The 26,743-nt window shown below is 49.9% G+C and overlaps 1 protein-coding gene across 1 annotated transcript; it reads left to right on the forward strand.

Moving 5' to 3' along the window:
- The first annotated feature begins 875 nt into the window (after positions 1–875).
- On the forward strand, positions 876–3,320 carry LOC120110934 (pentatricopeptide repeat-containing protein At4g21065-like). The gene has a single exon (XM_039126991.1). The coding sequence runs from the start codon at positions 876–878 to the stop codon at positions 3,318–3,320; it is 2,445 nt and encodes an 814-aa protein (XP_038982919.1).
- Positions 3,321–26,743: the final 23,423 nt, after the last annotated feature.

Consider the following 26,743-nt stretch of genomic DNA (forward strand, 5'->3'; position numbering starts at 1 on the left):
ATCCAATTTCCATTCAAGAAGATACTTTCTCATAACATCTTCAATTGCAAAGCTTGTACAAGGGTACAGAATCAGAAAAAAACTATTTTCTTATGCAGAATGAAATCAGAATCAATATAATGTGCTGTGACATACATGGAACCGATTTTTTGATCTAATGTCCAAATATCACTAGTGAAACTAGTCTAAAAACTTAATTTCTTAAATATATCATGCATTTTTTTCCTCTTCTTGATGCAAAGCCATACAATCAATTTTTACAGTCTTACGGTCCACAATATTGAATAATGATGGAAGAGATCTCATAAAATCTAATACAACAGAATCCTCAGCACATATGATAAATTTTGCAAAAAAATTTCTATTCTATTATTGAATGAACTTGCTACTATGAACATTTGATTAACCAGATTCTTTGGATACTTTTGACAAACATTTTAAAGATGACGTTTCAGATGGCTCGTTACTCCTATAGTACTACCACTTAATATTTTTTTACAATATTTGCACTTAGCTATTAATCCATCAGAATTTTTTTCTTATCAGAGTGATTCCATACTCATGATTTTTTTTTGATCTTTTGTCAAAATTATTTTCAGTATTATCTTCATTTCTATCATCCTCATCCTTATATCTTCAAGAATCTCATTTTCACATATTTGAGAATGAAACTTTAGTAAAAACAATCAGCCCAAATAATACCATAAATTGCAAAAAATTATAGATTCTTTTTTTTTCTTAGAGAAGGTCATTAGTCATGTGATGTTTGATCCCTGTTAATGGTCCGGTGAACCCAATCCGACCAAACCAACTTGCAAACCATATTAGTCTCTTCCATGTGTACACAAGTCCCAACTTCGTTCGTCGACCCTCCCATGGCCGCTTCTGGCTTTCCTCCTTACCCGTCCCTTCCCATTTCCACCCTTCCTCGTATCTACCCCCAGTCCAAAACCCCTCTCCTTCCTTCACCCACCCCCTCCACTACCTCTTCCTCTCGCCATGTTAATCCCTCCCTCTACTCCTCGTCCCCCCCTCCGACCCACCGCCACCCGCCCCAATCCGACTCCCCCGCCGCCCTCGCCTTCGCCCTCGACCACTTCTCTGCCGCCCTCTCCCTTGCCGAAGGCTCCCAGATCCATGCCCGTGTCCTCCGCCTCGGCCTCTCCTCCGACCCTGACCTCTCGGCCCGCCTGCTCCGCCTCTACGCCGCCTGCGGCCGCCCCGACGCCGCCCGCGCCATCCTCGACTCCACCCCTCCCCACCTCCTCACCCCTTTCGCCTACAACTCCCTCATCCGCGCCTACACCTCCTCTTCCCTCCACGAGCTCGCCCTCCTTCTCTTCCTTAAGATGCTCGCCTCCGGCCTCCGCCCCAACGAGTTCACCTTCCCCTTCGTTCTCAAGTCCTCCGCCCTCCTCGGCTTCCTCGACCTCGGCCGCCAGCTCCACGCCATGCTCCTAAAGGCGGGGCTTTTCTTGGCAAACGTCTTCTGCGCGAGTGCCCTCTTGGATCTCTATGTAAAGCTGGCGCCTTTGGGCGAAGCGTGCCGGATGTTCGACAGAATCCCACACAGAAACGCTGTGACTTGGAATTCCATGATTTCGGCTTATGCCCAGAATGGGTTTTTGGAAAAAGGTCTGGAATTGCTCCATACGATGGTAGAGTCCGGACTAGAAGTCGATGTGAGTAGCTGGAATTCGATCATCGCGGGCTGTGTTCGTCTTGGTGACGCAGAGCTCTCATTGGAGATGCTTGGAGAGATTATTTCATCTGGTTCAATGGAACCCAATTCAGCCACGTTCAACACTCTCCTTCCGGTGATCCCTTCCATCCCCTCGTTAAGTAGGCTTAAGGAGTTGCATGGATTTTCTTTAAGGAATGGAGAGAGAGTACTGGCTGACCCTGTAGCCATCGACAGGTTGTCGTCCGCCATCACTGCTGGGTATGCCTTTCATGGGTGCATGGATTATGCTTCTGCATTATTCGGTGCAGTTAAGTTGAAAGCCAACCAATTGTGGAATTCAATGATTTCGGGGTTCCTGGATTCTGGGCAAACTCATGAAGCATTCACCATCTTCCGCGAGATGGCTTTTCAACGTGGCCATCAAGGGCAAGCTCTGTCCACTGTTTCATTAACCTTGGTCCTCCCAGGGTGCGGTCAGACGGCAAAAGGTGGACTTGAGATCCATGCGTATGCTTATAGGAATGGTATGGAATCTCATCTATCTGTAAGCAATGCACTTATGGCCATGTATGCTCGGAGACGAGACAGACGATCAGCAGAAAAAGTTTTTCGAAGGACTCCTGAGAAGGACGTGGTGTCTTGGAATACCCTGATTGCTAGCTACGCTATGGCCCATGATTTTGATGAATCATTTAAACTATTCCAACAAATGCTGGCTGAGGATGTCAGGCCTGATGAATACACATTTAGTTCTGTGCTCAATGGATGTGGTTCCTCATCATATCTTAGACAAGGGATGCTGGTACATGGTCATCTGATAAAGAGTGGGCTCTGTCAATCTTACCTGGTGGTCCAAAATGCTCTCACGGATGCTTACGGGAAATGTGGGAGTTTGGAAGATGCTCGGAAGGTCTTCGAGGAGATAGATTTTAAAGATAGGATTTCATGGAATACCATTATCTCATGTTGCGGACTCGGTGCATGTCCTCATGAGGCCTTTTCGCTCTTTCACAGGATGCAGGAGCAAGGGTGTAAGCCCAATCGTATCACTTTCATCGCACTCCTTTCAGCATGTAGTCATGCAGGCTTGCTTGATGAGGGTTTCCATTACTTTGAGATGATGACCAGCAAGCATGGTATTGTTCCTGATGTTGCTCATTATGCCTGCATGGTAGATAATTTAGGTAGAGCGGGCCAGCTTGATAGAGCTTATCAATTTATCAAAGACATGCCTATAGAGCCTGATGACTGCATATGGAGTGCGCTGCTTAGCGGTTGTAGGATCCATGGAAATACCGAACTAGCTGAGGTTGCAGCAAAACATCTGATTGAATTGGACCCCCAGCATTCTGGGTATTGGGTGTTGCTATCAAACATATATGCAGATGCTTCCAGGTGGAGTGATAAGTCGCAGGTCCGAACAGCCATGAAGGAGGCTGGTGTGAAGAAGAGCCCAGGTTTCAGTTGGATTGAGGTTGGCGGCAGTGAGCTGCATAGGTTCTTTAATGCTGATAAGTTGCATAAACAGTGTGTCGATATTTATTTAGCTCTGGACGGGTTAACAAAGCAATCGAAAGATGAGGGGTATGTCCCTGCTGTAGACTCCAAATTCAAATTTATTGACAAAGATCTTTAGAAAAAAGGCATCACAGTTGGCTGAGAAGAGAGGAGAATAAGGAGATGCCTAGAACTACAGAGAGGGTATGAACATAGATGTCATAGCCCCCGCATGCAACATTATTTATTTGAATGTCTAATTTAATATGAATCAGATCCTGCATTACCTAACATAGATACAAGTTACAACTTTTCAGAGTTCAAAGACTTTGAAATTTTATTGGGTATGAAAATTTTTGTGGCTTTTCGACATGAGATTTTGTGTGATGAATTAATAGTATGCTGATCGTCTGCTCGAGCGATGAGGAAATACTAGGTAAATCACTCTTCAGTTTTGAGTATCATTTTAATCTGAAGAAAATTAAGATGGACCTCTAAGCATACGAGATTGCTAGCCACTTAGGAATCCAGAGAACATTTCCTGATTGGCAGGGATAATTTGTAGGTGGTGACGGGGGGTTTTGCAGCTAATCTGATGTGATATTGGAGTCAGATATATGTGGCATGTGTTCTGTGACAGTGACATTTTGGGGCCTCCACAAATTTTCTTCAGTATTGCTACTCAGGGTGCATGAAATGCTTGACTGTTGAAGGACAGGTAATTATTACTGAGTCTTTGTTGCTTCTCCCTCAGAATTGGTGGAAACTAAGATGATCCATGACTTGAGGAACAACAGTAGTTAATGGATTAGGCTTTTGATGAATTATTGTTTTGTAGTCGCCGTTGTCAGTCAGGAAATATGTGCACGGTTCAATTTTCATCAAAACGGGGAACGAGAGTGTATGCTGCCATCTTCAACCTAGCACTTGTGTTCTACGATCTCCTAAATCAAGTTACCACTCTTTTTTTGGCAGAAAAAAATACTAAACTTTCATGCTTTTTGTGTGTAGAGGAACTGACAAATGTTTTCATATCCCATTATTTTCTCTGAATTTTGACTACATGCCTGGATATCTTCTTAAGAGTCTTATGATGAATATGAGTTGCAATTCTGACTGCAGACTGCTGGACATTTAAGTAAACATAATGTTTTCATATCCCATTATTTCAAGACTAGCCATGCTTGCTGAAATGCCAATACTGCTGCTGTTTTCTGACTTGCATCACAAAGGCTTTTGTGAGAAGGAAACAATCATCAGTGAAAGCTTTCCAGCCAAAGCTTTCCAGAGCATCACATTTTTAGCCAAAATAACCCTAACCAGAAAAGCACAAATTTGCACAGAAGAATTGCATCACCAGAACTGGGAATTTCGGATCGTACTTATCAAGTTGCATTATTAGTAGATAGGAAAATCTTAATTCAGGAGTAAAGTCATAGTCTGAAAACTCGAAACTTATAAAATGGTTTGCTAGTTCAAAAAGTTTAATTCGAGTGAGTTGACTAGGAATTCCAGATGAGTTATGTGAACTTCTGATTTGAACATTCAAATAAAGATAAAAAACTAAATCATTAGACTTGATCATGTACTTAAACAAAATTTTACTACTATTGATTCAATGTAACAAACAAGTAGACATCCTTAACATTTAAGTTTATATTGCCCATCTAAGAAAAGATTTGAGAAACATATGTAGTTGCAAGTCATGCATGAAAGACCGATTTGATTAGGGCACATTTTGCCAATTGTTAACTTGACCTCGATGCTTTCTAATAGCAGCAGCAGGCAGCAGCACCATTAATAATAACAATTACAACAAAGGGTGAGAGAGAGAGAGAGAGAGAATGTGATGGCTTTTTTTCCTAGAGAAGATAATGATTAGAACACTGTGTAATATAAGCCACTGTTTCAATTAGCATAGACAAGGTCAAGCATAAAATGTCTGAAAACTTTTGAGGAGTCTTATGATGGTGTTACAATGTTGGCTAAGTTCTTATTTTTTTGGCAAACAAGGGGACAAAGCCCAGAACTGGTAAAGTCTGATATACCGCCGGGGGAATGGGACTGGCAGCATGTATAAGAAGATTCTGGTTTAGCGCTTGATGAGCAACCCAGTCTGCAGCCCGGTTTCCTTCTCGAAGCACATGTGAGGCCTGAAAATTTGAAACAGCCTGTTATGATTGGCAAATATCCTGTGACAGTGGGTTGATTGCCTGCCTGCCATTTGAAACAGAGTCAAATCCAATGGAGGACAGTGAATGAATCGCCTTCTCTATATAAGCCTGCTGTGCCTTGAAATGTACAAGTGCTGAAAAAAATACCAGACCAAGCTGCAACCAATTCAGCATATGGCACAGCGCAAGTAGGAAGAAGCTTACCCTCTGCTGGTTAACAGATGCCCAAGTTCATTCCCAGTCATATACCCTGCACCTGCTTTATTCCCACATACAGAACCATCGAAGTTGATCTTTAATACACCAAGGAGGGGAGATATCCAGCGAAAATAGCATGTACCAGAGGGCCTTGAATATGTAGAAAAATTAACCTGGGAGTTATTGGAAGTGAGACCTGAAAGCAGGCTAAAAAGCTGCCTTAGCAACTGCTGAGGGGAGGTAGCAAAGGGCTGATATATGAGCCACAGCACAAGCAAGGATATAAAGATCACAGCTGACCTGGTCCTCAGTTAAAATTCCCCAACTATACAGAAGATGTTTGCATGGAATACTTTGCCACAAAAGTTTCACACAAACGAGTTTGATTCTCGAAGATATTTGGAGTTTCCAGATGTGAGTAATGGAGACAGGAGAACCTGGAAATGCTGCATGATTAAGTGGAGCGCAAAAGCCTTTAGTAGAGACCAAAGCCTGCCTGCTTGCGCCCTCAAGCTAGTTGATCACGCCACCTCCCATGGGCTATAGGAACTGCAAGATGCAACATATCAGCTGGAAACAATGAAGATAATATGTCTAGTTTCCATGTTCTATCTGAGTTAATGAAGCCTGAAAACTGCAAATTGAAATCCATGTTAATATAAGTCGACCATGCATTAAGAGGAATGGTGGTAATCCGAGGATCCTGCAGAAAATTAACTTGAGAACCAAAGTTCGCCGTTTCGGTATCGGACCCTATGCTGGTGCCAAATTAGCATAGTATTAATATGGTACGATATAGAATTTTTTAGCGTACTAAGTGTTGGTACGCCACTCATACTAGGTACCGGTAGCAAACTGGTATGGTATGGTATATTTTGTATCATTCGGTTCGGGACAGTACGGCATTTTATGTTGAGAACCATCCATAAGGTTCCCAATAAACTTATATTAAAGCTGCGTGACATGAGAAACGATACGGTGCCAAATTGCAAAATATTTTGATGGCAAACTATAGGTGCCCCAACGTCCATGAAATTTGTATTTGGCTACAACTAGTTGAGCCCATAACGAGGTTTGACTGAGAGCTACCCGAGCAGCAAGTTTGCACAAAATCACCTGCTGCTTTGACCGTAAAGATTGAAGCCCCAAGCCCCTAAGCTGTTTAAGTGAACACACTACCTCCCATGGTAACAGATGTAAGCCTCACTGGTTTGATGGGTGACCCATTAGGAAAGCACCATGAGGAACATATGTGGAGGATATTATATAGAGAGGAAGTGAGGAAAGAACAAGCTGGATCAAGGTTGGGAAGTTCCCGAGAACGAGAGAGCCTTCCATTGCTAGCTGCCTATCTGTGCTGAAATTTTATACGGAAGAAAATTAAAATCAGCTGAATTGAGAGAGGTTCCAGCGATTGGAACACCCAAATAATGCCAAGCTCCCTCCTATAGCGACATTTGAGAGAGTCTTCGAATTTGACTTGTAATGTGAGATGGAGCTTCAGGGCCGAAGATAATATAATACATGATTTCTACTTATCACATATGGTTGCTTTGGCCAGCAAAAAGCAAAGAAGACATGAGATACAGGAGGCCCACTGTGACTTGGTTGAAAGGCTCGCAGTGCTTGATGATGGACAACTAACTGAAGCAAGCTAAAAAGGTAGTTGGATACGTAGGGAGATAAGAGGCAACCTTGGCGTAAGCCCTTAGTTGGATAGAACCAATATGCAGGGGAACCACTAATTAGAAGGGCAAATCTAGGATCCGTTATGCATTCATTGACCTTGTTTATAAAAGTAGGATGGAACTTGAAGTGTTTTAGGACAGCTAATACAAAATTTCAATTGACCCTACCAAAAACTTTCTCCATATCTACTTTCAGGGCCATTAAGGATTTAGTTATTGGAGTAGTTTCTAAGAAGTGCATGATTTCTTAGGCTAATAGGATATTTTCAGTGATTTGGCGGCCTGAGATAAATGCTCCTTGGGCGGGTAGGAGAGATTAGATCAGGCACGATTGGGTTATAGGTCTATAGTCTGTAATGTATATTACTTTAAGAATATGATTCATCCCCTACGTGCGGGTTTACAACGATCTCGTCTGCAAGGTATAACATTCTGGCTCAGCTCGATTCTCCTCTAACGAGCACGATCAATGAGGAGGCTTGATCCAATCGACTTATTCAGTTGCCCAAAAAAGATAAAAAAAATAAAAAGCAGAAAATTGACCAAATCATCCTCCAGTAAGTGACCGTCTGAATGCTAAATAGCTGTAATATGGTTTTTCTTTCCCCTTAAAACAGTAGATTCCTGAAAAAGCTTGCATTACCATCACCTTGCTACAGCCAAGAAACTCAGGACTTTTGTTGGAAGATCTCTTGCATTTTCAAATTGTGATTATAAGCTTGAAGAGCTCAAAGCAACCGCAGGTGCTCTAAATGTGAAAGACCTCCCATAGCTGCTGCTTTTGTTTGAAGATGCAATAATGTGGCATTTAATTCTTTCCCTTCTTGAAAATATCTCCAACCCGTCTTTTGTTCCTTCATGGTATCGACGGCCAAATAAAAAAAAGAAAGAAATCCAGCAGCACACCAAATATTCAGTTGGCATGAGTAGAAGGTGGAGGTAGAAGTGCAATGCTCAATTTAACCCTTTCCATTCAACTTCTGACTATGTGGCAAGTTGCCACTCATGTTTAAAGCACTGTATATGCAAGATGTTAGTGATAAAATTACTACAGATGAAACTCAAACCTAAATTACTGATAAAAGTTTTAGTAACTTTACCAATGAAATCATGTGATGCCCATTGTTTGGTATGAAATACAAAAACAAAATTTAGATATGGCAGCAATCCTTTGGTCATATTAACCTGGTCAATCTATACAAATCAAAGTCTTGTACAATTTGCAATTAAAATTGGGTATTCATTTCAGCTGAGACAATTCATTTTATTTTTCATTTTCAGTTTTTTTTTCCTCCAAAATGGCAGTTTTCAACCAATCTAATCTAATGGACTCCCAAAATATTGTTGTTGATGGAGCGGATTTGGGTCGGAACTATGATTTATCCACCTACATGGCTACATCCAAACTTGATAAGAAATCTCATGTTTGAGTTCAAATTCAGATCCATCAAAACAAGCAAACACCATACTCGCATCCAATCTCAATTAATTCATCACATTATTTTATGAGATAATTAAATAAGGATCAACAACTTCCAAAACCGAAAGGACTCATGTCACAATAATTCTTTATATATAGTGAATTTGTGTCAAATTGTAGTGGAAAAAGAATATAATATAGAAAGTAAATGATTGATTTTGAAAAAAATAATAATTACAGCTTTAAATTTCTATTTCTATTTATAATTTGATTAAAATACAATCAAAATCTGAGTATTGGTTAGGATTATGGACCTGAAATACTATCAAGTAGGAATTAAGGAGATCATGCATGAGGGAAAAAAAAACATAAATTCACTATAAGTTATATAGCTATTTTTTTTAATATTTATATGCTATATATACTACATATATATAGTTTATATATATGTATTCAGTTATCGAATTTTTGGCTTTAAACATATATACATATTGTAATGTCCGGGCCCAATACAGACTGGGCCCAATACTGTAGGGCCCAGTTTGAGGGTATTGGGCCAGGATGCAGGGTTAGCAGGCCCAGAAAGAACAGGCTCCCATCTTCCCCGAGGGCCGAAAAGACAGGATCACAGATGGCTAACGGAGAGACCCCCCCAGGCATGCACAACCAGAGCCCGCCACCTCCCTCCTCCTCGGCAGCTGGGCCTTGAGCTGGCCTGAAGAAGGGGGGGTAGCTGGTGGCTCCCGAAGCCCTGAGCAAGGAGAGGGTGCCACCTCTCATTGGGGTCAAATCACCAGCTTAGTTTTTATAGACCTAAGCCCTGCTAACCCTAATCTTGGATATACCCTCCTAAGCTTCTAATCCTCTGATATTCTGTACCAGAGAGCTAGATCCCGGAGCTGGAGGTGGAAGGTGCCCCGCAGCCCCAAGGGAGGAAGGAGGGAACTTGCCGAGAAAGGGTCACTGCCCGACTCCAGTCAGCCAAGTCAAGGTAAGCACACTGCCAGTAGACTAAAGCGAGAGAAGAGGGGAGGAACCCCCTCGGTGGGGGTGTTCTCCTCTCTGTTCCATCCATGGAACAGAGGGGAGCACACCGGCACAAGGAGAAAAATCGGGCAAGAAGAAGACAACAACAAAATCCTAGGCCGGACCCACGGGCCGCGGGCCGGACCAAGGAAACCCAAGCCCAGGCCCGGCTGCCACCCGGGCCGAGCCCAACCGGACTCGGCCTACGGGGTGACAGTCCCCGGCCGCTGCCGCCCTAGGGCAGAGGGGCAGCCAGGGGGCCGCCGGTTCTGGCCGTGCCGGCGACCAATGCGGCCCCAAGGCCGCCAGCCTCCGCCCCCGCCTCTCCGCCGGCAAAGGGGGTGGCGGTGCAACTCCCATGAAGGAACCCACAAAAAAAAAAAAAAGGGGGAGGATCGATCCTTACCTCGGACCACGACCTCACCTCGCCGTGGCCGAAGGCGGAGAGGATCTTCCCCGGAGGAGATCCCACCTCGGACCCATCTTCCGACTCCCCTCCTTTCCTCCGGCATCACCTCGAAGAAGGGGGAAAAAGGGGTCCCGACCCCATGCCACCATCACCCCGCCTCCCCGGTCGCCGGCGAGAGGAGGAGGAGATGTCGGAAGGGGTTCCGGAGGAGGCCGGGGAGGGTTCGGTGAAGGCGGAAGGAGGGGGAGGCCGACGGATGGGAGATGGAGAGGCCGAAGAAGGGAGAGGGGCGCACGAAAAGAGGCGGAAGCCTCTGGAACCACCTGGAAAGGACCCTTAACGGGTCTGCCTAGCGGGTCGGATCCAAGTCCGGATCCGAAACCCGTTAGGCCTAAATCCTTTAATTCGATTTGGGTGAGTCCGATGAAGGATTGATTCAAGCCCAATCGAGTTAAATGGGTTAAATTAAGCCCAATTGAGCTAGGCCTGAACCCCCATTTATGCAATAGTAATCCCAGCAGGCCCAATTAATTGTAAATCAGGCCCAGTCCAAGCTAATTAAATTGGCAGAGGGCCTAATTGGCTGAAAGAGGCTGGACTTAGTTTTAAATCAGGCCCAACCCTGTCATTAAAAAAAAAAGCCCAATTAACCATATGGACCCAAATAGCTTTAAATGAACACCAAAGGCTTCAAATTGGCTAAATTAAAATGGGCTAAGATCCTTGGTTGGGACCCAAGCAAGTCCATGATAAGATGAACCAAATTCTATAATAAATAGAGAATAATATGATTCCTATAATGTGGTTTTAGGAATCAACGATTTGCCACCAAGACTTTGGATAACGAATTTGCTGTAAGTAATCTGTCTTAATCTTATCGTAGATCTTGTATTACGTTTTATAAGATGAACCAGTGTTTTTCATACAATTTGAATTGTATACATGATTTGTGAAGAAAGTAAGTAACCTGTCCTAATCCTGTTATGGATCATGTCATGTTATTAATGTTTCCTAAGCATTTATTTTAAGTATATATGTTTCATGCATGATATGTTACAATGCATAAGTAACTTGCATGATCCCAGAAGCTATGGCTATGTATGCAACATGATGATACTGATATTTTAATCATGCATGTAAGTTTATAAAGTCTTAGCTAGCCCAGAGGCACTATAATGGGTTCAAAGATGCTACTGAGAATGACTGAGCCGCCAATGGCTGAATAGTAACTGGGCCTGCCCCGCCAGTGGCTGAATAGTAACTGGGCCTGCCCCGCCAGTGGCTGAATAGTAACTGAGCTGGCCCCGCCAGTGGTCGAGTCTGACTTCGCAGTAGCATCCGAGAGAATGGACCACGGCATGCCGGGGGGCACGGTTTCATATGCATATATTATAAAAAATTTTGTGATTTGCACTACTGCTTTGTTTAAATTGCTTACATGTTATGCCATGATGATTATTAGATAAACATGCATGTCAGCTTCTCAAAACCTGATTTACATGTTTAGCCTACTGGTTGATCCGGTAGGATTATGCAGGATTACTTACTGAGCCGTGTAGCTCACATCTGTTTATGCTTCGTTTTCTTTCAGATCCCCACCAGTGATCGCCATCAGATATGTTTTTATTTTGTTACAGAGCTTCGTTATTTTTGGAAAAGCTTATATACTTTTGTACATTTAAATAGCATAGAAGTTCTGTATTTTTGGTTTCAAACTTGAAGGTTGTACTGCAAAACTCTTAATATATATATAAGTTTGAATCCTTTTGGCTACCTGTTATCCCTGTATGAGGCTGCGTGCTACTGTGGGCGATAGTCGGCAATAGCACGGCCGTGTCACGGATCCGAGTCCGGGGCGTGACATCTAGTGGTATCAGAGCCTTAGGTTAAACAATAGAATAACCATAAGATGCCTGAGGAAAGGGGTAGTTAAGAATGTCACCGTCATGGAAAATGATTATAATATGCTAGTTTATCATAATCTCACTTTAAAAATTTTTGTCTGCTAGGCGATCATTAGGAAGATATGGACGACGACCGGAGACCACCCTCCCCGGAGCCCAGCGAGCGGTCAGCTTCCCCGGATACTCCACGGTCTGCAGCGGGACAGGCAGGCCTAGCCGGAGTGTATCAGCTTATGGCACAAGTGCTGCAACAGCAGCAGATGATGCAGCTGGCTGCTATGCCATCAGCAGACTCCTGCTATGAGAGGTTCCGTCGACTGAACCCCCCAACCTTTGAGGGTGGGTCTGACCCATGGCGGCAGAAACATGGATCCGGGAGATGGAGAAGATGTTCCGAGCCCTCCACTTTCCTGATGAGGTGACAGTCCGACTGGCGACCTCTATGCTGACAGGAAACGCTGAATACTGGTGGACGGCCATGGAGACGGCTTATGCCGTTGACGGACTCACTTGGAGGGACTTTAAGAGGATGTTTTACAACCAATATTTTTCGGACTCAGTTCACCTGGCGAAGCAGAATGAGTTTTTGACGCTGACCCAGACTGACCAGATGTCCGTTCTGGAGTACGCCAATAAATTCAACGAACTGGGACGATTTTGCCCCCAATTCATGGAGGAGGAGAGAAGCAAGGTAAACAGGTTCGAGCAGGGGTTGAGGTACGGGATTCGGTCCCGAATATCCTCCCATCTGTTCTCAAGCTACAAAGATGTACTGGACCGAGCCTTGAAGGTTGAGGCTGACCTGATACGGTCCGGGAGAGAGAGGGAGGACCTGAAGAGGACCCGGTCGTCGGGAGCACCGAGTAGTGGGTCCGGAGGCAGCAAGGGGCCTGTGCCCAAGAAGAGACAGAGCAGAGGCTGCCCCACCTGTGGCGGAAACCACAAGGGTACCTGCATGAAGAAGACCGGGGGTTGTTATTCTTGCGGGCAGACAGGACACATCGCCCGCAACTGCCCTAGCCGAAAGAAGGACGAGCCCAGACATACTGCACCAGAGGACCAGAGATCGAGGGGTAACCCTCGAGTATTCGCACTGACTCGACAGGATACCAGTGCTAGCGATCAGGTGGTGACAGGTACACTTCTGGTCAACTCGGTTCCTACCCTCATTCTATTTGATTCTGGTTCTACGCATTCTTTCGTGTCAGTTAGCTTTTCCAGACAATTACATAGCACATCTGAAAAATTAGTGAAACCATGGCATGTTGCTACACCCTTTCAGAAAACCGCAATTGTTGACACTAAATATAGAGATTGCATAATTTAGATAGGGGAAAAAGAATTAGAGACAAATCTTTTACAGCTTGACATGCAAGACTTTGATATTATCTTGGGCATGGACTGGATGTCACAGTATCACGCCCACATTGATTGTTACCACAAGAGGGTGGTATTTCGGATACCTGGAGAGCAAGAATTTTTCTTTCAGGGCGATATACCCCTTCAAGATGCTCCTACACTACACTTTATTTCTGCCTTAAAAGCTGGAAAGGCTCTGAGAAAAGGGTGTATGGCCTATCTGGCCTGTGTAATGGATACCCAGAAAGAGACCAAACTGGAAGATATTCCAGTAGTCAGAGAATATCCGGATGTCTTCCCGGAGGAATTACCAGGATTACCCCCAGACCGAGAGATCGAATTCACTATCGACCTCGCACCAGGAGAGGGGCCAGTCTCCAAGGCTCCTTATCGGATGGCCCCTGCTGAGTTAAGGGAATTGAAGGTACAACTACAAGAACTCCTGGATAAAAAGTTCATCCAGCCCAGTGCGTCGCCATGGGGAGCTCCTGTCCTGTTTGTGAAAAAGAAAGATGGGAGTATGCGGCTATGCATCGATTACCGGGAATTGAACAAGATAACCATAAAGAACAAATATCCCCTACCCCAGATCGATGACCTGTTTGATCAGCTGCAAGGCACCCAAGTCTTCTCCAAGATAGATTTGAGGTCGGGTTACCATCAGCTGAAGATCAAATCTGAGGATGTGCCAAAAACTACATTTCGAACCAGGTATGGGCATTATGAATTTCTGGTTATGCCTTTTGGACTGACCAATGCCCCGGCTGCATTTATGGACTTAATGAACAGAGTCTTTAAACAATATTTGGATCAGTTCGTGATAGTTTTCATCGATGGCATTTTGATATACTCAAAGAGCCGGAAGGAACATGAAGACCATTTGAGGGTGGTGCTACAAATCCTTCGAGAGAAAAGGCTGTACGCCAAGCTGAACAAATGTGAGTTCTGGCTGGACAGTGTGGCATTTCTCGGCCATATAATCTCCAAGGAAGGAGTGTCAGTGGACCCCAAGAAAATAGAAGCGGTGGTGGATTGGCCTCGTCCTACCAACGCCAAGGAAATAAGAAGCTTTTTGGGATTAGCCGGGTATTACCGGCGATTTGTGGAAGGGTTCTCCAAAATAGCTACTCCCTTGACCCATTTGACTAAGAAACGAGCCAAGTTTATCTGGAACGGCAAGTGTGAGAGGAGCTTCCAGGAGCTTAAACAAAGGTTAGTTTCTGCCCCAATTTTAACATTGCCGTCCTTAACTGGAGAATTTACCATCTACAGTGATGCTTCCAAGAACGGGCTAGGCTGTGTGCTGATGCAAGATGGCAAGGTGGTAGCCTATGCCTCGAGACAGCTGAAACCCTATGAACAGAACTACCCAACACATGACCTGGAGTTGGCCGCGGTAGTGTTCGCCTTGAAACTTTGGAGACATTATTTGTATGGCGAACACTGTGAAGTGTACACCGACCACAAGAGCCTAAAGTATATATTCACCTAGAAGGAATTGAATATGAGGCAAAGAAGGTGGTTGGAACTCCTGAAGGATTATGACCTGAGCATTAAGTACCACCCAGGAAAGGCCAACGTGGTGGCTGATGCCCTAAGCAGGAAATCAGTAGTGGGCTCCGCCGCATTACTCACCACTCAACCACAGATTCAGGAGGATCTCGATAAACTGCAGGTTGAGGTGGTTACCCGAACTACAAGAAGTTTGCTGGCCGCTTTGAGTATACAACCAACCTTGATCGACAGAATAAAGGTTGCCCAGCAGTCTGATGAGCACATCTGCCAGCTCAAGGATGAAGTGGGGAAAGGGTTGCGACCCGAGCTCCAAATGCACCCAGATGGCACTCTAAGGTTTGGCCACCGACTGTGTGTACCGGCAAATGCTGACCTAAAAAGGGAAATCATGGAAGAGGCCCACCAATCCCGTTTCTCTATTCACCCGAGTAGTATTAAGATGTACCGGGACCTTCGGAAACATTACTGGTGGAAAGGGATGAAGAGAGAGATAGCTGAGTTTGTGGCCCGATGTTTGACCTGTCAGCTGGTGAAAGCAGAGCACCAGAGGCCGGCAGGGTTGCTGGAACCAATAGAAATTCCTGAATGGAAGTGGGAGCACATCACGATGGATTTTGTTACAGGACTCCCTAGAACAGTAAGGAAGAATGATGCGGTATGGGTGATAGTTGACCGTCTCACAAAATCGGCCCACTTTCTACCATTCAGAATTGGTACTCCTTTAGACAAGCTGGCCCAATTATACATCGACAAGATTGTACGCCTGCACGGAGTACCAGTGAGCATCATTTCCGATCGTGACCCCCGATTCGTGTCCAGATTCTGGGGAAGCTTTCAGAAGGCCATGGGTACCGGACTGAGGCTCAGTACAGCATACCACCCCCAGACTGACGGCCAGTCAGAGCGGACAATCCAAACTCTGGAAGACATGTTGAGGGCTTGCACTGTAGACCTAGGTGGAAATTGGGATAGTCATATGCCACTGGTGGAATTTGCTTATAACAATAGTTACCATTCCAGTATCCAGATGGCCCCATACGAAGCTCTCTATGGGAGAAAATGCCGATCCCCCTTACATTGGGATGATGTCGGGGAGCGGAAAATGCTAGGCCCCGAACTGGTCTAGCACACCAGAGACAAGGTACTACTAATTAAGCAAAGGCTTCAGGCTGCCCAGGATAGACAGAAAAGATGGGCTGACAGAGGAAGAAGGGCCTTGGAATTTTTGGAGGGGAACTTTGTCTTCTTAAAAATTTCTCCATCAAAGGGTATTACCCGATTCGGAAGACACGGCAAGCTAAGTCCTCGCTACATCGGCCCATTCGAGATTCTTGCCAGGATAGGCAAGGTTGCCTACAAATTGGCCCTACCCCCGGAGCTATCAGGCGTACACGACATCTTCCATGTCTCACTACTGCGGAGGTACATCCCGGATCCCAGCCATGTGGTGCCACATGAGCCTCTGCAATTAAATAAAGATTTAACCTATGAGGAGGTTCCCCTGCGCATCATAGACAGAAAAGAACAAATCCTACGAAGGCGCACCATTCCCTACGTTAAAGTTCAGTGGACCAATCACACCGAAAGGGAAGCTACCTGGGAGCTGGAGGATGAAATGCGCCAAAGTTACCCTCAACTCTTCGAGAACCAAGGTATGTTTAATTTCGGGGACGAAATTTATTTAAGGGGGGAAGGATGTAATATCCGGGCCCAATACAGACTGGGCCCAATACTGTAGGGCCCAGTTTGAGGGTATTGGGCCAGGATGCAGGGTTAGCAGGCCCAGAAAGAACAGGCTCCCATCTTCTCCGAGGGCTGAAAAGACAGGATCACAGATGGCCAACGGAGAGATCCCCCCAGGCATGCACAACCAGAGCCCGCCACCTCCCTCCTCCTCGGCAGCTGGGCCTTGAGCTGGCCTGAAGAAGGGGGGGTAGCTGGTGGCTCCCGAAGCCCTGAGCAAGGAGAGGGTGCCACCTCTCCTTGGGGTCAAATCACCAGCTTAGTTTTTATAGACCTAAGCCCTGCTAACCCTAATCTTGGATATACCCTCCTAAGCTTCTAACCCTCTGATATTCTGTACCAGAGAGCTAGATCCCGGAGCTGGAGGTGGAAGGTGCCCCGCAGCCCCAAGGGAGGAAGGAGGGAACTTGCCGAGAAAGGGTCACTGCCCGACTCCAGTCAGCCAAGTCAAGGTAAGCACACTGCCAGTAGACTAAAGCGAGAGAAGAGGGGAGGAACCCCCTCGGTGGGGGTGTTCTCCTCTCTGTTCCATCCATGGAACAGAGGGGAGCACACCGGCACAAGGAGAAAAATCGGGCAAGAAGAAGACAACAACAAAACCCTAGGCCGGACCCACGGGCCGCGGGCCGGACCAAGGAAACCCAAGCCCAGGCCCGGCTGCCACCCGAGCCGAGCCCAACCGGACTCGGCCTACGGGGTGACAGTCCCCGGCCGCTGCCGCCCTAGGGCAGAGGGGCAGCCAGGGGGCCGCCGGTTCTGGCTGTGCCGGCGACCAATGCGGCCCCAAGGCCGCCAGCCTCCGCCCCCGCCTCTCCGCCGGCAAAGGGGGTGGCGGTGCAACTCCCATGAAGGAACCCACAAAAAAAAAAAAGGGGGAGGATCGATCCTTACCTCGGACCACGACCTCACCTCGCCGTGGCCGAAGGCGGAGAGGATCTTCCCCGGAGGAGATCCCACCTCGGACCCATCTTCCGACTCCCCTCCTTTCCTCCGGCATCACCTCGAAGAAGGGGGAAAAAGGGGTCCCGACCCCATGCCACCATCACCCCGCCTCCCCGGTCGCCGGCGAGAGGAGGAGGAGATGTCGGAAGGGGTTCCGAAGGAGGCCGGGGAGGGTTCGGTGAAGGCGGAAGGAGGGGGAGGCCGACGGATGGGAGATGGAGAGGCCGAAGAAGGGAGAGGGGCGCACGAAAAGAGGCGGAAGCCTCTGGAACCACCTGGAAAGGACCCTTAACGGGTCTGCCTAGCGGGTCGGATCCAAGTCCGGATCCGAAACCCGTTAGGCCTAAATCCTTTAATTCGATTTGGGTGAGTCCGATGAAGGATTGATTCAAGCCCAATCGAGTTAAATGGGTTAAATTAAGCCCAATTGAGCTAGGCCTGAACCCCCATTTATGCAATAGTAATCCCAGCAGGCCCAATTAATTGTAAATCAGGCCCAGTCCAAGCTAATTAAATTGGCAGAGGGCCTAATTGGCTGAAAGAGGCTGGACTTAGTTTTAAATCAGGCCCAACCCTGTCATTAAAAAAAAAGCCCAATTAACCATATGGACCCAAATGGCTTTAAATGAACACCAAAGGCTTCAAATTGGCTAAATTAAAATGGGCTAAGATCCTTGGTTGGGACCCAAGCAAGTCCATGATAAGATGAACCAAATTCTATAATAAATAGAGAATAATATGATTCCTATAATGTGGTTTTAGGAATCAACGATTTGCCACCAAGACTTTGGATAACGAATTTGCCGTAAGTAATCTGTCTTAATCTTATCGTAGATCTTGTATTACGTTTTATAAGATGAACCAGTGTTTTTCATACAATTTGAATTGTATACATGATTTGTGAAGAAAGTAAGTAACCTGTCCTAATCCTGTTATGGATCATGTCATGTTATTAATGTTTCCTAAGCATTTATTTTAAGTATATATGTTTCATGCATGATATGTTACAATGCATAAGTAACTTGCATGATCCCAGAAGCTATGGCTATGTATGCAACATGATGATACTGATATTTTAATAATGCATGTAAGTTTATAAAGTCTTAGCTAGCCCAGAGGCACTATAATGGGTTCAAAGATGCTACTGAGAATGACTGAGCCGCCAGTGGCTGAATAGTAACTGGGCCTGCCCCGCCAGTGGCTGAATAGTAACTGGGCCTGCCTCGCCAGTGGCTGAATAGTAACTGGGCCTGCCCCGCCAGTGGCTGAATAGTAACTGGGCTGGCCCCGCCAGTGGTCGAGTCTGACTTCGCAGTAGCATCCGAGAGAATGGACCACGGCATGCCGGGGGGCACGGTTTCATATGCATATATTATAAAAATTTTTGTGATTTGCACTACTGCTTTGTTTAAATTGCTTACATGTTATGCCATGATGATTATTAGATAAATATGCATGTCCGCTTCTCAAACCCTGATTTACATGTGTTGCTGGTGGTCCAAACCGAGAATGATTGACACGACGGTGTGAACGGGGTTCCGCCTGAGTTGTCTTGGTTGGTGCTGGTTGCGCTCCACCTTCCGCCAAGGAACCTGCAAACAAGCCTTGCACCACCACCAGGGTGGTGATGGCCCTCCGACGGTCAAGTCAGAAGAGATTGGAGGAGGAGAGATGATAATCCCAAGTGGGAGAGAGTGCTCTGGGAGGTATTGCTTACCCCCCCCCTTCTCCCCCCAGCCGCATATATACCTGGCTGGGAGGTCTCTCAGGGGGGTTTGTCGTCGTGGGGCACGATAGAATGGCCACTGACATGGCCGTTACGGGGCGTCGTGGGGCAGCGCTGGGTACGGTCATGGCAGGGCGTAGTGGAGCTCCGCTTTGTACGGTTGATACAGGAGATCGTGGGCAGCATCGGGTACAGCCGTTGCAGGGAGTAGTGGAGCAGGAGGCCGCGGCGTGCCTCTGGAGAATAGCCTGTCGTTATCAAAAGATCTCCGACTCGGGGTCGGAATGCTGGATCATAGGGCAGCCGACCCGGGGTCGGGCTGCGAAGCCGAGGAGGTCCGACTCGGGGTCGGAGTGCTGGATCATAGGGCAGCCGACCCGGGGTCGGGCTGCGGAGCCGAGGAGGTCCGACTCGGGGTCGGAGTGCTGGATCATAGGGCAGCCGACCCGGGGTCGGGCTGCGGAGCCGAGGAGGTCCGACTCGGGGTCGGAGTGCTGGATCATAGGGCAGCTGTAGCTTTCCTGGATACGCGTGCCGATCACGTGGGGCATGGCGGCTCAATTCCCCCATAACAGTAGCCCCCCGCTTCCGAGCCTGGAACCAGAAGGGGAACAGGTGAAGGGAGTGATGTTTCGAGATTGCCGCCATCCTTCGGAGAGGCGCGCGCGCTTCAAGCTTCCCGCCTTCTTTATGGCGTATGGCGGTTGCTGCTGACCTGGCAACCTGAGGATTTCGGCGGACATCCTTCCTTAATGGTGTCGATTCGCCTTTGGGGTGCGAGTGACCCTTCGGCGGCCAGGCGTCTTCTGGCGTCATCGAGGTGTCACTTGCCCTTTCGCCTATTTAATCGGGGGCCCTCCCCCGTCCGTCTTCTTCTTTACGGACATTTTCGAGTTTCTCCTTTGCGCTACCATTGTTGCCGCCGAAACGTTCGCTTGCTTTTCCTTTGACGCTCTCGGAGCCGTTCTTCCTCCTCTTCAAGTGAGTTTCCCACTCTTCTACTTTGAGCTCTTCATACTTTTTCTTTTTGTACTAGTGCACCCCAGTCGTTCCGGCCTTTCCCTCCTTCTTGACCCCGTCCTGACCGTAGATTGGCCATTAGGGATGGGCGAAGTGGGAGCAGATAGCATCAAGTCAAAACTGGTCGCCGAGGACTTAGACGGACTTGTGGCTCGGTACCACCTTCCCGAGGCCTGCAATGTCACGCTCCCAGGGCCTGAGGAGAGGATGTCTCATCCTCCTCGAGGGAAGATCGCCATCAATGAGGGCATCCTCCAGGCCGGGTTCCGCTTTCCCCCTTCAGACCTAGTCTTACAGGTGCTCCGGGGTTTAGGAATGGCACCGACGCAACTGGTGCCGAACTCGTGGCGTGCTCTGACGGTCTTCCAGGTTCTCTGTCGCTTGCATGCGATTCCCGCCACCTTGAACGTTTTCTGGGAGCTCTACGGCCTGAGCGGCCACCCCCAGGACAAAGGGTGGTGGTGCTTCGCAGCGCGGCGAGGGTGCGGCCTTGTCAAGGAGGGTCCTACCTCCATTCACCACTGGAAGGAGCGCTTCTTTTTCGTTGATGCAGACCCCTCCTGGGAAATCAGGGCAATCTGGGGGACGCCGGTGAAGTCCCCAATTGGCCTGTCGAAGTTGTCGAGGGAGGAATCCGAGGGCGTCGCCGCCTTGAAGGGGTTGGTCGCCGAGGGCCAGCTTCCCCCGGTGGGCCGCCTTATTTCTGAGGATACCTTGGTGAACGTCGGTTTGAGCTCGGTCCCCACCGACCGTGAGTCCGCCATCGTTTCTTTAGCTCTTTTCTTCTCTTTCGTTCCTTCTTCCTTTCGGTTTCTCAGTCCCTGACCATCCCGTCCTTCTTGCAGAGGTCGACGACGTCATGCGGTCGGTGAAGTCGAAGGCTGTTGGTAGGGCGTCCCTGCTGGAAGCAGTCCGGAGGAGGAAACGAGCTCTTCCGAGCGGGGCCCCACCGGCGAAGAAGTCCCGTAAGGAGATACCTCCGATGCCGACCGACGAGTCCGGGCCCACCGGTCAGGGAGATGTCGTGGGCACCGACCGGCAGCTGACGCTGTATCAGCCCTCCGGTGGTAAGGTTGCCGCTACTCCGGAGGTGCCACCTGAGCCTGCTCAAGACGGACGGGTCGGACGTGATCGGTCCCCGACCCGGCCTTCGACTCGGTCGGCTCCTGATGACTCGAGGAGGGACGCGCCGAGGCCCCGGCCGAGCGGGACCCTATCAATTCCTGGGGCGACCCCCGCCCCGAGCGCGATCAGCCGGACTCTTCCCCAGGCGATGGATAAGGGTAAGGCTGCAGAACCACCATCCGGCTCCGGGGAGAAATCGGGGTCTGCCTTCACTACCGATGGCGCCCGAAATCTCATCGAAACAGTGTTGCTGGAGAAGGACCGTCGGCGGGTCCGGGAGTTGGATGTCTCTGACGTTGGGGCCGCCAGCTGCGTCTGTCTCATGTCGGTGAGTGTTCTTCTGGCCGTCTTTCACCATTTATTGGCTCTGTTGTTCTCCGCCTGACTCCCTTATTTTTCCTATTTCTTAGCTCGCCCAGTACATGATCCGTCTGGAGGAGTGCTACAAGGAACAGGCGGGGCTTTTGGCGAAGGCCGAGGACCGGCTGAAAGCAATGGAAGAGGGAGGCCGGGCTGCGGCAGGCAGGACGACCGGGGACCTCGAGGCGAGGCTCCGGGAGGCCGAAGAGCGGGCACTCGGCTTCGCCGCCCTGGAGGAGCAACTGTCAGAGGCTCGGGAGCAACTCAAAGCCGCCTCGGGCCTCGAAAGCAGGGTCAAGAAGGCGGAGGAACGGGCTGAAAAGCAGTCCCGGAAGATCGCGGACTATCGAGAGCGGTGGGAGAAGGCCCAGCGGTCTGCCGACAACGCCTGCGACCGAATCCGCTCTTTTGAAGCCAAACTAGGCGAACTGGAGTCGGCCCTGGAGAAGTCATGCACGGACGTCCAAGAGCTCCGTTCGCGCCTGAAGGAAGCCGAGGCCGCTCGGGTTGCTACCGAGGCGAAGCATAAAGAGGCTCAGGCTGATCTGCTGAGGGTCTCCTCTGAGGCCGAAGGCCGGATTGTGGCGAAGGTCTTGGAGGCCAAGGCTCAGATTATGGAGCGAGCTGAGGCGGAGCTGGCCGAGAAGAGGGCGGAAATCGGGCGTCAGGCGGTAGAGGCTTATCGCCAGTCCGCCGAGTTCGCCCATGATATGTCGGAGGCAGTGCGGACCTATCGCCAGTCTGACGAGTTTGTCCATGACGCGTCGGACGCGGGGGCCGAAGCCTTCACCTTGGGCTTCGAGGAGGGCCTGGCAAGGGTGTCGGCTAAGTATCCCGAAGTTGACCTGAGCGAGATCTCCCTCCTGGACTCCTCTCCGGCGCCATCGCCTGCTGGTTCTCCTGCTGCTTCCCTACCTCCCGCGGACGAGCCCGGGGTTCCCGACCCGGGAGTTCCTCCAAGCTGACCTCTTGTACCTTTCATTGTCTTTTTTATTTTTGTATGTCGGCGTTTTGCCCAATTGTATGGGCCTCGGCCCTGAAAATTAATGCACGTTGAATATTTCTTCATCTCGCCCTCGTCCTCTTTTTTTTTTTTTTTTTTTTTTTTTTAGCTCTTGGTTGCTTCTTGCTGACTTTTGATTCCCGAAGTTCTTCCGGCGCTAGGCCAGGCATCCGAGGGTTAAACCTCAGGAAACTCTTCCGGCGCTAAGCCAGGCATCCGAGGGTTAGGCCTCAGGAAATTCTTCCGGCGCTAAGCCAGGCATCCGAGGGTTAGGCCTCAGGAAATTCTTCCGGCGCTAAGCCAGGCATCCGAGGGTTAGGCCTCAGGAAACTCTTCCGGCGCTGAGCCAGGCATCCGAGGGTTAGGCCTCAGGAAACTCTTCCGGCGCTAAGCCAGGCATCCGAGGGTTAGGCCTCAGGAAATTCTTCCGGCGCTAAGCCAGGCATCCGAGGGTTAGGCCTCAGGAAACTCTTCCGGCGCTGAGCCAGGCATCCGAGGGTTAGGCCTCAGGAAACTCTTCCGGCGCTAGGCCAGGCATCCGAGGGTTAGGCCTCAGGAAATTCTTCCGGCGCTAAGCCAGGCATCCGAGGGTTAGGCCTCAGGAAATTCTTCCGGCGCTAGGCCAGGCATCCGAGGGTTAGGCCTCAGGAAATTCTTCCGGCGCTAAGCCAGGCATCCGAGGGTTAGGCCTCAGGAAATTCTTCCGGCGCTAAGCCAGGCATCCGAGGGTTGTCAAGCCTCAGGAAAATTCCGCTCGTTGGTCGGCCAAGGCTGGCGCAAGCCGAGGCGACCGGTCGGGGCTTCCGGCTAGTCTGCTCCCGGGATGATCATCGGGTTAGCCAGGCATCCGAGGGCCGAGCCTCGGGAGATTCCACTCGTTGGTCGGCCTAGGCTGGCGCAAGCCGAGGCGACCGGTCGGGGCTTCCGGCTAGTCTGCTCCCGGGATGATCATCGGGTTAGCCAGGCATCCGAGGGCCGAGCCTCGGGAGATTCCACTCGTTGGTCGGCCTAGGCTGGCGCAAGCCGAGGCGACCGGTCGGGGCTTCCGGCTAGTCTGCTCCCGGGATGATCATCGGGTTAGCCAGGCATCTGAGGGTTGTCAAGCCTCAGGGAAATTCCGCTCGTTGGTCGGCCAAGGCTGGCGCAAGCCGAGGCGACCGGTCGGGGCTTCCGGCTAGTCTGCTCCCGGGATGATCATCGGGTTAGCCAGGCATCTGAGGGTTGTCAAGCCTCAGGGAAATTCCGCTCGTTGGTCGGCCAAGGCTGGCGCAAGCCGAGGCGACCGGTCGGGGCTTCCGGCTAGTCTGCTCCCGGGATGATCATCGGGTTAGCCAGGCATCCGAGGGCCGAGCCTCGGGAGATTCCACTCGTTGGTCGGCCTAGGCTGGCGCAAGCCGAGGCGACCGGTCGGGGCTTCCGGCTAGTCTGCTCCCGGGATGATCATCGGGTTAGCCAGGCATCTGAGGGTTGTCAAGCCTCAGGGAAATTCCGCTCGTTGGTCGGCCAAGGCTGGCGCAAGCCGAGGCGACCGGTCGGGGCTTCCGGCTAGTCTGCTCCCGGGATGATCATCGGGTTAGCCAGGCATCCGAGGGTTGTCAAGCCTCAGGGAAATTCCGCTCGTTGGTCGGCCAAGGCTGGCGCAAGCCGAGGCGACCGGTCGGGGCTTCCGGCTAGTCTGCTCCCGGGATGATCATCGGGTTAGCCAGGCATCCGAGGGCCGAGCCTCGGGACATTCCACTCGTTGGTCGGCCACTTGTCGCTCGCCGCCCATCGGGGTTTCTCTGTGCCCAGCCGCGACCGTGTTTCTCCTCTCCTCCAAGCGTTGCCTGGGGGGAACACGAGAAGGGTATTAAACGCTAATTAATGCGTTACCTGGGAAATCGGATCGCCAGTTGCTGCTGGTGAGGAGTGTTAGTTGAGCGGCCGCGATACGCGGGTTCTTCGAGGAGGATGCGGCCTGGGCGCGAGCGGAGACACGTGGACCTAGGGGTATACGTCACCCGGATCGTCCTGCACAAAGAATGCGATTTAAGGAGAATGACGCTTAGGAAATCGCGGGGAGATACGCCTCGGGAGCCGGAACGGCTCCGGATTCAGTGCGCCTGCATTTATTGGAGCCACCCGTATCGGAACTACCAGGGGGCCGCAGCTTGGCTATAAATACAGGTGCAGGTACGATGGAATTTGCCAAGCCGGAGCTGCAGGTTGCCATGGATCGCGGACCTCCTCCTTGGCATATGACTGAGAGACTCCTGTCGAAGGAAAGGGGAGGCGCTCCCCTTACAACTTCAGCCAACTAGCCGTTTCATCTGGGATCAACAAGGAGGGTCTCCCCGGCGGAACTCCGCTCTAGGCGTTTCATCCGGGATCACATCTCCCCTCCTTGAAGTTCAGCCTCCCGGTTGAGCTCTGCGCCGGACGCTCAATCCGGGACCGCGCCTCCATATACTCTTCCCCCTTGAATCCCTTCTCTTCCCTACCACTGGGGAAGATGGGAATATCCTTTGGAGGCGGCGTTCCCCTGGGGGCAGCGGGAGCTTCTTCTGCGGCGGCTCCTCCTCTTTTTGGTGAGGTGCTGGATGGCGCCTCCGGTTAGAAGTACCCACTTCTGGTGGGACTGCAGCCGCCCTGGGTTGAGGGTTTGGGTCCCCACCTCTTCTTTACTTTCTTTACTCCCTAATTCCCCTCTGGGAATTCCTTGTAATCACACGAGCACGCCACTGTAACCAGAAATTATTGAAATGAAAAGTATTGCACCTTTTTAAATTGTCTTTCTGGCCTTGTTGTTCTACTGGTAATACATCCGCAGGTTAGCGGAATTCCAGCCCCTTGGAATTTCTCGGCCATCTAGGGCTTCCAACTGGTAGGAGCCAGGTCGGTTTACCCAACGAACTTTATACGGGCCTTCCCAATTTGGCGCTAGCTTCCCACCCTCCGTAGGTTGAGATGCCTTAGCTCGCCTCAGCACCAGATCTCCAATTCTGAAAAGCTTCGGTCGGACTTTGGAGTTGTAATATCGGGCCACCCTCTGCTGATACATTGCCATCCGTACCTGAGCCATTTCCCTTGCCTCTTCCAAGAGATCCAAGTTCCCTCGGAGTTGCTCTGAATTGGCCTCGGGTCGGTGCGCGGCCACCCGAGGCGAGGGGAGTCCGAGCTCCACGGGGGCAACGGCTTCCGTGCCATAGGTTAGGCTGAAAGGCGTCTCTCCAGTAGGAGTCCGTTGTGTGGTCCGATACGCCCAAAGGACATTCTCGAGTTCCTCGACCCAAGCTTGCCCCGTCCGGCCGATCCGCGCTTTGATACCTTGGAGGATTGTCCGATTTGTGACCTCGGCCTCGCCGTTGGTTTGGGGATGCGACACGGATGTGAACCGATGCTCGATCCCGAATTCCTCGCAGAAGTCCCGGAAGTGCTTGTTATCAAACTGTCGACCGTTATCCGAGATGAGGACCCGAGGTACTCCAAATCGGACAATGATGTTCTTCTTCACGAACTTCCGGACTTGTGCCTCCGTGATGGTGGCCAGTGATGGTGTGGATCACTCCCGCAACGGGTCGATTCTGCTCCCGAGGCTCCTGAGGGGCCGGGTCGGCTGGACGCGGGTCTGCGGGGGGACGTCGGTCGTTTACATATCGACCGAGACGCCCTCGGCGAATGAGAGCCTCGATCTCGTCCCGAAGCTGGAAGCAGTCTTCGGTATCGTGGCCGTGGTCTCGGTGGTACTCACAGTACGCCCGAGAAGGCTTCCTCCCAGGGATCTTCTTCATCTGCCTCGGGACCGGGAGGTTTTCCCGCCCCTTGACCTCCATGAGGATCTGGGCCCGGGGGGCCAGGAGTGGGGTGTACCGGTTGAAGCGTCGGTGCGGAGAACGAGGGCGTGTGGCGCCGTGGTTCCTTGCTGGTGACTGGCTTCTGCGCCGGCGTTGAGGCGTCGGGCTCCTCCTCTG

The sequence above is a fragment of the Phoenix dactylifera genome, chromosome 1 (genome assembly GCF_009389715.1).
Source record: "Phoenix dactylifera cultivar Barhee BC4 chromosome 1, palm_55x_up_171113_PBpolish2nd_filt_p, whole genome shotgun sequence".
Classification (NCBI taxonomy): Eukaryota; Viridiplantae; Streptophyta; class Magnoliopsida; order Arecales; family Arecaceae; genus Phoenix; species Phoenix dactylifera.

Excerpts from the sequence above, each read along its gene's own strand:
- LOC120110934 (XM_039126991.1), top strand. The coding sequence starts at position 876 with ATGGCCGCTTCTGGCTTTCCTCCTTACCCGTCCCTTCCCATTTCCACC.